This window comes from Crinia signifera, chromosome 19 (genome assembly GCF_055691185.1).
Source record: "Crinia signifera chromosome 19, ASM5569118v1, whole genome shotgun sequence".
NCBI lineage: Eukaryota > Metazoa > Chordata > Amphibia > Anura > Myobatrachidae > Crinia > Crinia signifera.
Window position 1 is genome coordinate 127457880 of NC_139226.1, and position 13266 is coordinate 127471145.

Sequence of the window (13266 nt, forward strand, 5' to 3'; positions counted from 1 at the left end):
GATCAATCAAAGTTAAGTATTGATTGGTTGTTAGAGGATTCAAGAGATTTGTACTACTGTACCTTTGTAAAATCCTCTATTGTACTTAAAAGCTCTTCAGCCACAAACGCCTAGTGAATGCAAATTCACCCGAATCCTATCTAATAAAAGGTTAAAGCTGTGCCTCACCTCTATGGGGGTAAATCAAGTATTATGCTTACTGGGAGCCCCTAGATGGCACCCGAGAGGAGCAATTCAAGTGTTGCTCATTTGGGCGCACACAGCCACCAGAGCCAACATTAGTGTTAATTTTAGCAGGCTGGTAATAAATAATTTTCATATAATGTCAATGGCATTAGGGAAGCTTGAAAAATAAAACATCTACTCCTATTGGATGCAAGTTTTTAGCAAGGGAGACGCGCTAACCTGTTTTTTATGTATTTTTTTTCCATTTCACAGCATGTCCTTCGCTAGCAATGTCTCCCGACGGCCCACGAAGGATGTCAATAAAGTCGCTTGGGGGCATGCATAGTCAGCGACATAGGGTGGGATATAATGCGTGGTTCTACCTTGTAAATCATTTCCTCTTTAAAAATTTTTATGAGAGGTTACCTGGATTCCCACAAATTCAGTAATCTCAGACTGCATTACATCCTGTCTATATAGTGCGTACACACAGACAATGTTTATATTTAGTCTGACTTTCAAAACCAGCAAAATCGTAAAGTCTCCTTTGATCTCTGCAAAACTCCTATTTACTGGTGACTTTACTTTCTGCAGCATATTCAGGGAGTGGCCTAGTACCAGACATGAATCATGATTGGAGACATCACCAAGGAGGGTATTCAATGTTGGCCAATATTCCAGACAGGTGAAAATATCGGCTTTCGGTATTCAATCCCAGCCGAAAACTCGTGCAGTTTCAACTTCTTTTTAAAGTTAAATCGTGCATTGTGGTAAACGGTTCCAAGGATTTTCAGATTTTCCAAATCTATTCCAACAGTCAGAAAAACGGACCTAACATTAAATAGGTTGGATGTCAATTCGACCTAATCTTGTCGGAAACTGCCCAAGATTGAATACCCCCCCAAAATCTATGGGCCTTATTCTGGTTCACTCTCATGGGCAAATTCCTTTTCAAATGGACAAAACCATGTGCACTGCAGGTGGGGCAGATGCAACATGTGCAACATGTGCAGAGAGAATTAGATTTGGGTGAGTTATCTGTTTTTGTGCAGGTAAAATACTGGCTGCTTTATTTCTACACTGCAATATAGATCTCACTTGGAAGAAAAACCCCACCCAAATCTAATTCTCTCTACACAAGTTACATCTGCCCCACCCGCAGTGCACATGGTTTTGTCTATTTGAGAAGGAATTTGTCTCTGAGAGTGAACCAGAATAAGGCCCTATATGTCTTGAAAGACAAGTCACCCATTTATAATCTTGCAGATAGCCTACAGTATATACAAAGCAAATAAAAACCTATGTTCACCCTGTATAGCGCTCTGTATTGGCTATGTTTAGCAGGGGGCACAAGTAAATAAAGACAATTTTTAAAATCAATATATAAATTAAAATAACATAATTAGAATTGACAATTAGTCTCATTTATCTTACCTTAAACATTTGTTTCACTTTCTGTCGGGGAAGGTTGACATTCAATTTGTGCATCAGTTGTAGAACCTCATTTATACTTAAGCTGCCATCTCCATTCTTATCTGCTTCATCGAACGTCTGCTTCAACCATATTTGTCAGGAGTTAATTAGAAAACAACATTGTATTGACCTAGCGAGTCTTTTTTATAGAACTTCTGTTTACAAGAAGGAATGCCTCATACTCTAGATAGAGGGGTGGACTTTTCGTAGTCTACCCTGGAACCTTTGTTGAGTTCTAGTGCACTTACAGACCTACTGTACAGTATTAGGGAAATTTCCTATACATTTGCCCGGTTGAATCAGCGCAGCAAAAGTTACACTTTATGGCAGCCCCAACTTGCACACAACTGCTCGCAGCCCCATAAGGTAGCAAGCGTGAGAGCGAATTCGGGATTCAGCTGGGTGGTTGATAAATGTGCAGTACATAACAATGGTAATTCACACTCTTCAACTGCAAATGAATGTATGGCCTTTATTTCTTTACATTATGGACTTAACACTTGTATCTTTGTGATTTGTTATACTGTTCTTCTGTTATTTGTCTATATTATTTTTAGCTTTCAACTGTTATCAAAATTAATTTTAACATGTTATGTGCAATGTAATGAGATGTGTAATATATAATATACACAGGACATATGTACCTAACATATTATACTACTTTAATGCTTTAAAAAAAAACACACACACACACACACATTATATATATATATATATATATATATATATATATATATATATATATATATATATATATATATATATATATATATATATATATATATATATATATATATATATATATATATATTCACTCTGGTGGATTCATGTGGTGTACATCTCTTCACAGAACTCCAATATTGTACGGGCCATTTTCTCATTTGAGCCCAGTATCGCTGGAGAAAATCAAAACCCATCGGCTTTTATTGAATAATCGTGCCATCATTCTGGCTAATTGCTGAGAAATTCACTCTGGATACTTGATACTTATTTCTGAATATTATAGTCATTTCAATTGTTTCACTGCCCCTGAAGAAGTCATAAATATGACGAAACGCGTTGGGCCTTCCATTCTGAATTGACTATACCACCAGTGTCATTGTTCCAATTGCGACTCATAATGTCTCACCAGAGTTTTATTTTCATTGTCTATCATTCTACATTATGTTTACTTTGCTACCATAATGGTTATATGGGATGCAGGCGTTCAATATAACAACACTGTGGGCCAGATGCACTAAGCTTCAAAAGTGATAAAATGGAGAGTGATAAACAGCCAGCCAATCAGCTCCTGCCTGATATTTTTGATATCTGATTGGCTGGCTGTTTATCACTCTCCATTTTATCACTTTTGAAGCTTAGAGAATATGGCCCTGTCAGAGGATCGGCACCAGAACCTCCACAGCCGGCATCCTGTTCCATGAGTATGCAGGGTGGACATCTGTGCTGCCAGTTAAAGTAGGGGGGTGGGGGGAAAGTAGGGTTGGGCTTTAGAACTATCAGGGAGAGTTAAGGGTAGGCTGCTGCAAGGGAGGGTTATAGCAAGGGGTTTAGGGGAGAGGGCTAACTTACTAATTGGGTCCGTCTTCTGACCTCCGGGATATCATGTATCACATTTATATAACTTCAGTACTGTATATAAATCAATGATCAGTACTGTAATATACTTTAGGGGCTACACATTAGCCTTATCTCAGTGATGCATTTAAAATATTCCTCAAAAGATCTGTTATGAGATATTAAATAAGTGTTATAAGTTATATTATGCAAATTTGACAATAAAGCCGGACGTTGAAGTCTTAGAGGGCCATCTGGTGATCAACATTGATGTACAGTATAGGCCGCAGCAAATCTGCCATGTGCTTTCTCCTTCAGCAGCATATGAGCAGTGGTGACGGACATCACACAAAGGTACTGGGGAAGTTTGTGAGCTCTTGTAAAACAGGTGGGGATATAACCGATAGCCAATCAGAGCATTAGAACCGCTGGTTAAAGGCAAGCAGATAAACGGTATAAAGAGCAATAAAAAATAGTGTACGTCAGAAGAGAATAACCTAATCATACTTGATTGGCATTCTGTTTACACAATGACTATTCCAGGGTATGGAGTTAATAGTCTTATATAATAAGCATACACGTTTAATACCAGCATTGGTGCGCTGAAAAGGATATTGGTCCCGAGTTCTTTGACGTTTAGAAAGACTATCTTCATCGCTAATCCCTGCCATCAGGTACTTCAGACCCGTTATCCATGTCCGAGCTTCCTCACCACTCGAAGACACCAAATCCAAAGACTCCATGCGATCCCCATAGTAGATACTGAAACAACAGTTTGGATCGAAGCTGCCATCAGCGTAGCGCTGGAAAATATCGGACTGTTTCCCTTCGCAGACTTCCTGTATAGAATCAATCGATACTGAAAAGAGAGCAATAAAACACTTTAGTGGGAGCACAAAAATAGAACAGTTTTCTTGTCAGAGAAAATTGTTATAAACAAAAAACATAATGATGAAGATGAAGATGAAGAAGATGAAGATGAAGAAGATGAAGATGAAGAAGAAGATGATGAAGAAGAAGATGAAGAAGAAGATGAAGAAGAAGATGATGAAGAAGAAGATGAAGAAGAAGATGAAGATGAAGAAGATGAAGATGAAGAAGAAGAAGAAGAAGAAGAAGAGAAGAAAAAGAGAAGAAGAAGAAGAAGAGGAAGAAGAAGAAGAAGAAGACGAAGACGAAGTAGCATTCAGTGCACAAGCCAATGCAGCCTAATCACCCTGATACGGGAACTCACCAGGGTTCTAACATAAACCATAGACAAAAATATGTACCAGATACAAACAGAAATCGTACTCCTCTGTAGTTGGAATAGTTTTCATTTCAAGAAAGAAAGAAAACTATTCCTGGGGCAGTACGGATGGTGTAATGGTTACATTATTGCCTCACAGCGCTGAGGTCATGGGTTCTATCCCCACCATGTGTTATATATACACACGGCAGTACGGACGGTGTAATGGTTAGCATTACTGTCTCACAGCACTGAGGTCATGGGTTCCATTCCCACCATGGCTCTAACTGTGCAGAGTTTGTATATTCTCCCCGTACTTGCGTGGGTTTCCTCCGGGTACTCCTGTTTCCTCCCACAATCCAAAAATATACTGGTAGGTCAATTGGCTCCTAACAAATTAACCCTAGAATGTCTGTGTACATGTAGTAGGGAATATAGATTGTAAGCTCCACTGGGGCAGGGACTGATGTAAATGTTCGGTACTTGTTTCCTAGAACGGCCACACCAATTTTGATCGGGTTGGAAAAATCGCGTCGATCGCATCGCATGCGATGCGACCGACGTGATGGACCTGATTTTTACATTGATTCAAATGTGAATAGGGTCCCTGGGACCCTATTTTACATTGGATTCAATGTAAAATTGTCCCCAGACCCCAATTTTAACCCCCCTGATGGCTCAAATGCTCCCATTGTGAATGGCAACCCACAATTGACGCCAACCCGAAGCGTGGCGAGCCCGCGAGGGGCGGCGGTACGCGTCCTCTGACCTTTTCATACCCCTACTATCCATGTCGGCGTGGAGTTAAGTATATAAAGTGTGGTCGAGGGCAGCGAGCCACCGAGCCCGAAGCGTGGCGAGCGCAGCGAGCCCCGCGAGGGGACAGGCATAACTTCACAGGTATACGCTTCCCCTCGCGGGGCTCGGTGGCTCGCTGCACTCGCCACAATTTATATTCTCAACTCCACGCTGACGTGGATAGTGGGGGTATGAAAAGTTCGGAGGAGCCCGCGAGGGGCGGCGGTATGCGTCCTCCGAACTTTTCATACCCCTACTATCCACGTCGGCGTGGAGTTGAGAATATAAAGTGTGGCGAACGCAGCGAGCCACCGAGCCCGAAGCGTGTCGAGCGCAGCGTGCCCCGCGAGGGGACGCGCGTAACTTCACAGGTATACGCGTCCGCACGCTGCGCTCGCCACACTTTATATTCTCAACTCCACGCCGACGTGGATAGTAGGGGTATGAAAAGGTCGGAGGACGCGTACTGCCACCCCTCGCGGGCTCGCCACGCTTCGGGTTGGCGTTAATCGTGGGGTGCCGTATACAATGGGGGGGCATTAATTAATAGCCATGACGGAGCATATACAATGAGAAATGGCCCATATTGGGCCATTTCCCATTGTTTGCTATGTAAAATGTTGTTAATCGCGTCCATCGCATCTTGTGCCATTATAATGGCACAAGACCGACGCGATCAACGCGATTACAATGTTAAAAATATTTTAACATTGAACCCTATGGCAAAATCGCGTCGCGTGCCATGTTAGTGCACGCGACCGACGCGATCAACACGATTTTGCCTTTGCCGGCAAAATGGACCTGATTTCAAAGGAAATCGGGTCCATCGCGTTAGTCGTGTACCTTAACTTAAGGTTCACGATTACTAACGATTGTGGCCGTTCTAGGAAACAAGTACCTAATGTTCAAATATTCTCTGTAAAGCGTGGCGGAATATGTGTGTGATATATAAGAAACTGCTAATAAATAAATAAATAAATAAAGAAGAGTTTTCAGGTATAAGATGAAGGGAATCATGTAATCCTGCTAGACAAATATTAAAGGTCCCTCTGAAAGAGTCCTACTGTAAATCTCAAATTTAAGAGTGTGTCATCACCCCTTCCACCTGAATAAAACAAGTTATTCGGATAGCCCCCACCCTCACAGCCATACGCTGGTATATAGACACTTCAATGGTATCTTTATACAGCAGTTATCAGCCATCACCAGAAAGGATCAATGACATTTGGGATGGTCTCGAACATATCACAGATTTAATTGCACATCACAGGTATCTTTGTAGGAGTAATCATAAAACTTCTTGAAACCACTTACAGAGTTTCAATCTAGTTTGATTGCAGTTATAAAACCTTTATTAACAAGTTGAAAATTGCAAACAGAAAGTGTCACCATGTCAAAAGTCCTTTGTCCACTGCCGTATACGTCCTCTACACAGCTGCCAAGGATCCTCACTAAAGTGGGATACTACCCTGGGATCAGCAGGGCACAATAGATGAACCAGATCCCACATGTACTGTACATGGAAGTTGTTTAGAGGACCTACTCCACACCGGAGGAATCACTTTTGATGTGGTGACACATATTAAAAAAGGATTTGCGCTTGCAGGGTGCCACGTGTGAGCGACACCACACAGCAATAATCGCTTCTGCAGTGCACAGGGCTGGCAACAGAAAACATGGGGCCCAGCACTGTTTTTAACCACTCAAGTAGGTAAAGACTGTATGGCTATTGGCTCATTCCCCTCGTCTCCATGCCGTGTCTTCTCCAGCACCATCCCTGTATTTTCAGTCGCATACCCTGGGCTAAATGTAATAGGGTAAGAATTTCAGAAAGTGAGAGATTTTGGGAGAGTTTTCCCCCTTTTTTTTAAAGCGGCAATCACTTACACTGCAAAACCAGGTGGATTCTGCTATGTAATTGATTGCTGCTTGAAACAGAATGGTCAAACTCTCCCAAAATCTCTCACTTTCTGAAACTCTCACCCTATTACATTTGGCCCACGCTGTGTCAAAATCTTGATTTCTATTTAACTATGGAAGACATTTTTCTTTCATTAAGACAGGGATGGGAAACCTTCAGCCTTCCAGCTGTTGTTGAACTACAGATCCCAGCATGCCCGGCAACGGTTTTAGTATGGCCAAATAGCAAAACTGTAGCAGGGCAAGTTGGGATGTGCAGTTCAACAGCAGCTGGAGGGCCAAAAGGTTAGGTCTTGAATAGTTTCCTAGTTACCCTCCTGGGGAGTAGACTTGATCCCCTTAGTTCTGCTGGTGTTTCCATGGATCCATATCACCCCACTATGTACCTGCATTATGTATCTCCTTCCCCTCTTTACACTTTACATTCTCTTTTGTGGTTTGCATTTCTAATTCCTATCTTCGCTTCTTTATTTACATATAAATCACTGTGACTGCCTGATTATATTACTTGATGTCATTGATTATCTTATGTAAAATTACCTGCCCATTCTTTGAATTCTATTTTCACCTATGCTGTACACTTTGTTTTTCCAAAAATAAATAATTCATAAAAAAAGGCATCCTACAAATTTACATGCCATATTTGTAGCATAACCAAAACCCAGCTACAGTAACTAGAACTCTGGAATGTCTTGGTACAAACGTAACACCTTCCCCTCTGGAACCTTCCAGAATCTGGATTATTCCTGCTGGCTGGCCATTCCCTTCCCAATGACCCTGTTGCCCTAAAGCCATGTAGACATTTTTCATGTCTACTAACGCATTTCGACCTTTGTATGGTCAACCTAATGACACATACCACCAGAAAAAAAAGCGGAGTCTCAACTGTAGTAGTAATAATACCATAAAACACGTAAATAGCATGTTCACCAGTACCATGTAAAGGAATAGCTGCCCAATAAATGTGCATCACCTTTCTTTCATGATTTTTAGGTATTAAAATAAAAAAGGAGCAGTACTGAATATGGGATCATTTCCCCTGTAATCTCTGACGGTTGGACATAAATTCTTAGTGGCAAAAACATTTTTTTCCTGCCGCCATTGATCATAGCATCACCACCATCTACAGTAGCTAGTAGAAACGCCCGGTTGATGTATTTTATCATTACTTAAAGTACACAATCAGCAATCTGTGAGAATAATAATTGCTCATTGCGCTCTGTAAAGCTTTTCAGCAGTACAGCTATAATCCATTCTGCAGAACGTGGCCAGGGAGCCGTTAAGTCATTTCTCTTTTTTTGAGGCCACATTTCTAAGTTGTGAAAACAGATGGATAACCGATTATTTTGTTTTCATTTTGCATTGAATATTCATGAAAATACTTAATACTGTAATAACTTATTTTAAAATTTTGATAATTATATTACAGTGAAACATCTATTTAAAACAAAAATAAACATGGTCATCAAATTTGTCATAACAAGATATAGACCATCTGAACACCAAGTATAGTTTTGTTAAACAGTGTGTTCCGTATACTATGTAAAACAGTGGGGAACGATCCATGAAAAAATGGATGTGGGTAAAAAGCACTAAAGTGTCTACAGTAGGTCAGCATTCAATAGGTTAACTATTCAATACCTCACTATCACATTGGCATCCCTTGAATCCATTCCCCTTTTGATCTAATTTAAATTTTTCAACGCTAAACTGCATTTTTCACCTTTCCAGTTTATTTAGGTCACTTTGTAGTGTATCCACATCCTCTCCGGAGTTAATTTCCTTACTCAATTTCATGTCGTCCACAAATAACTTATAATAATAATGGTGGTCTTTGCTTCTTCTGAGTCTTGAATCCTGAATCCAGTACCAGAGCAGTCCCACGGTATTGGCTACAGCAATAATCATATCAGGATACATAATATTCCGGTTCCTGCTTTAGTTCTGTGTTCCAATTACAGGTTCTAGAATATACAGCTCAGGTTTCAGTTCTGTATCCTGGTATCAAATTCGGTCTGGACGGTCTCTTGGCATTGTCAGGACAGCCTAGAACACCTCTCCACCATGAGCAGACAACTCGTCCTACCTCCTAAATTTACTCACACCCCTACCACAGCTGGGCCACAGGGTCCCGGAATGGATCTCAAACATTCTACAAACGTGACAATGTGCAGCCTGGGTATAACCCATCTTGATGCTCCTGTAATTAACTCCAAAGTATACTTCTAGTATAAAGTGAGTAGCAGTGCAGTAGTGATAGGACATTGATGGGTGAATATAATATGGATATAATATGAGGTGGAAATAATAGACTGCTTGCAGAAACTCTACAGAGAAACATTATATATAGTCTCTTAAATATATTGTAATACACATTTTTGAAGGATTTGATTTTAGCATTCATTAACAAATGCATCAGCTTGGCATACTGTATAAAGCATTTCCTGATTTCAGAAAGCATTTACTGCATGTTAAATTTGTGCGCTCTCTCTTCACAAGACCTGCTTAATCCTTTGAGTACCAACTTTGCGGTGAGATCCTGAAAATATCCACAAAAAAAAAAAAAAAAAAACATCGCTCACAGCGTCTGTACTTTTAGTATTAATATAAATACAGCCAAGTCAATTAATCAAAGTTTAGTTAAATATCAATATCCTGTTTACACGCTCAACTTTTCTTCTGTATCAGTGTATGCAAAACATTGACAATATCCCGTTTACACGCTCAACTTTTCCGCTGCACTGTATCCAATAAGTGTATGAAAAGCATGGGGGATTCCATTAGCTAAAAATACTAGTAGCAGTTCTACATTTCCACCACTGCTGCTACAAGACTGCTGTGCAGTCTCTCCACCCCCCCCCCGCCACCTAACACCTAAATCAGAGCCCGCTCACCTACTCCCATCATACTTGACCAAAATCAATAAATGAGGTGCCATTTGAATGATACAAGATTTTTGCCCGTGACGTCTAGTTACTTTATATAAAGATTGAAATAAAATCAACTTTAATGCAGGCAGACCAGATAAAACCTACAATATTTGTGTTACACTAGGAACTGCTGAGAGGTTTTCTGAATAGGAATGATTTGATGACCACCGAGGCGGGATGAAGAATTGTACAGACCTTAAAGGAAAAAACACAAACCGATTTTTCAGTCTATTTAAATATGCCCGACGTAGGCCGAGATCCGCAAATTGCCCAATCAGTCAGCAGTAGTGACAGTCTGTATTGTTTGTGTAAAGCATCTCTCAAATGGTTAATGAAGCGACATACAAAAAATATAATCCAAGATTTTGTTCTCAAAAATGGTGATGAATTTTCAAATATGTCTGCAGAGGAGAAGTTTTGAGTTTTATGGTCTATCAATCATTGAGTTATAATATACAGACAGCCGTAAAAGCAAAACTACAAAAAAACTAAAAGTTTAGATAATTCGAAAGCTTTCTTTTTGTGAAATCGCATGACTGTGACAGGTACTAGAAATGATTTCTAACCAACAGCAGCAGTGAAAAAAATCCAAATAAAAGAAAATATGGTACTTTTTTAGTTTCGCGGCGGCACTTTCCAGCAGATCGTGGGTGAGATTTAATAGGATGAGAGTTTCAGAAAGTGAGAGATTTGGTAAGAAATCTCCAGGTTTTTTTAAAGCGGCAATCATTTACAATGCAACATCAAACTGGTTTTGCAGTGTAAATGATTGCCGCTTTAAAAAACCCTGGAGATTTCTTACCAAATCTCTCACTTTCTAAAACTCCCATCCTATTAAATTTCACCCGGTATGTTGTGTATGCAAATCGTATGCAAAATTTGCATACAATCTGCGATGCGATTTAACACACCCCCACTATCCATGTCTGAAGCGTGGCGAGCACAGTGTGCCCAGCGCGGGGACGCGGTACGTATACTCCCGACCTGTTCATACCCCCACTATACACATCGGCGTGGAGTTGATATTAAAAAGTGTGGCGAACTCAGCGAGCCACGAGCCCCAATCGTGGCGAGTGCAGTGAGCCCTGCTTAAAACGAGCCCGAAGCGTGGCGAGGGGCCGCGGAATACACGTCAAGTAATCCATGTCACCTCACCACGCTTCGGGTTCATTTTCCGCGTTCGTTATGCTTCGGCCTCGGTGGCTCGCCACAATTTATAAAATGAACTCCGCGGCGACATGGACAGTGGGGGTATGAACAGGTCGGGAAGACACTTACCGCATCCGCTCGCCATGCTTCGGGCTGGATAGTAGGGGTGTGCTAAATCGCATCGTGGATCAAATCGTATGCAAATCACATGCAATATTTGCATACGATTTGCATACAATGCGATCTGCTGGGAAGTTCTGCCGTGAAACTAAACAAGTACCGAAAATATTGCAGAAATTAGGAAAAAAGGGTACGCGTTTGGCAGAGGTGCGATGGTCGGTCTCAAACTTTTTTAAAAGAGAGGCAATGCTTTAAAATGGCAAAACTGGTATCAGGAACCTCACACAAACTCTGATCCGGTTACATTTCCCCAAAATTGTTCTGTAGAAAACTAGCAGCCGAATTCAGATTCATTTGCAGATTTGCGAATAATTGCAAAACTACTGTACAACTCCTGGCATTAGCAAGCGGGCAGAAGCTGATTAAAGGTTCCAGGTGCCTTAGGCTAATACACATGTAGCTCCCTTGCAATGCTGCTAAACACACGGTGTATGGGAGCTCAGGGACTCGCCAGTCATACTGCCCATGTGCATGTAACGAATACAGCTGGACCGTAGGATCTAATGCTTGTGGCGTGAGAAGGAGACTTGGCTTTAGGCTGGGCAGCTGGCATTGGAGCACAATGTACATAGAGTAATGGTTCCATCAGTAAGTTACATTGGCACAGCCACCTGGCAGTCACCATAAGAGCTTTACCCCCACAGTACATCAGGACGGGTGATAGCTAACAAGCATGGGATATTTAGGCCTCAGCTGTGTTTCTGTGCAAGCCAAGGCCATAACTGGGTGACGTTTGTATGCTTGTTTCCTCTGTACGCTGGTAGATTACCTGGCCCCTGATAATTAAAAAGAACTCAACTGTGTTTGTAACACATAACATGCGCACAGGAAGTTAGATTTGGGTGAGTTTCTGTATATTGTTCCTGTGCAGGGTAATTAAAATACTGGCTGCTTTATTTACCATGCAATTCAGATTTCTATTTGAACACACCCCACCCAAATCTAACTCTCTCTGCACATGTTGCACCTGCAGTGCACATGGTTTTGTCCATTTGAGAAATATTTTTTGGTACTTGTTTCCTAGAACGGCGCCCACGATTTTGATCTAAGGCATCGCAAGGAAAAAAATTGCGTCGGTCGCATCGCATGCGGCCCAAAAAATCGCATGCGATGCGACCAACGTGATTACCGCGATTTTACGTAGGGAACAATGTTAAATGGCCCACAGACCCCAAATACCCACCCTGAAGTGTGAAATGGCCCCCCCAATTGTTAACGCCACCCCACGATCAACGTCAACCTGAAGCGTGGTGAGTGCAGCGAGCCCGCGAGGGGCGGCAGTACGCGTCCTCTGACCTTTTCATACCCCCACTATCCACGTCGGTGTGGAGTTGAGAATAGAAAGTGGGGCGAGCCCGAAGCGTGGCGAGCCCCGCGAGGGGATGCGGAACACGCTCCCGAAGCGTGGCGAGCGCAGCGAGCCCCGCGAGGGGACACGGATTACTTAACATGTATTCCGCGCCCGCTCGCCACGCTTCGGGGCTCTTATTCCGCGTCCGCTCGCCACGCTTTGGGTTCGGTGGCTCGCTGCGCTTGCCACACTTTCTATTCTCAACTCCACGCCGACGTGGATAGTGGGGGTATGAAAAGGTCGGAGGACACGTACCGCCGCCACTTGCCACGCTTCGGGTTGACGTTGATCGTGGGGTGGCGTTAACAATTGGGGGGGCCATTTCACACTTCAGGGTGGCTATTTGGGGTCTGTGGGCCATTTAACATTGTTTCCTATGTAAAATCGGGTCAATTGGGCCATTTAACATTGTTCCCTATGTAAAATCGGTAATCGCGTCGGTCGCATCGCATGCCATTTTTTGGCCGCATGCGATGCGACCGACGCGATTTACATTTTACCATGCATTTCTATGT

General features: G+C 42.0%; 1 protein-coding gene across 10 annotated transcripts in view; it reads right to left on the bottom strand.

Annotated features, from left to right (window-relative positions):
- PLCH2 (phospholipase C eta 2) overlaps window positions 1-13266 on the bottom strand; it is a 595308-nt gene that overhangs the window by 174296 nt on the left and 407746 nt on the right. For all 10 annotated transcript variants that reach the window (XM_083163311.1, XM_083163313.1, XM_083163310.1 and 7 more), the window contains 2 exons: window positions 3809-4054; window positions 1600-1727 (listed from right to left, as the gene is read on the bottom strand). In XM_083163311.1, coding sequence (XP_083019437.1) covers window positions 1600-1727; window positions 3809-4054 — 374 coding nt within the window. The remainder of the gene's footprint in view (window positions 1-1599; window positions 1728-3808; window positions 4055-13266) is intronic.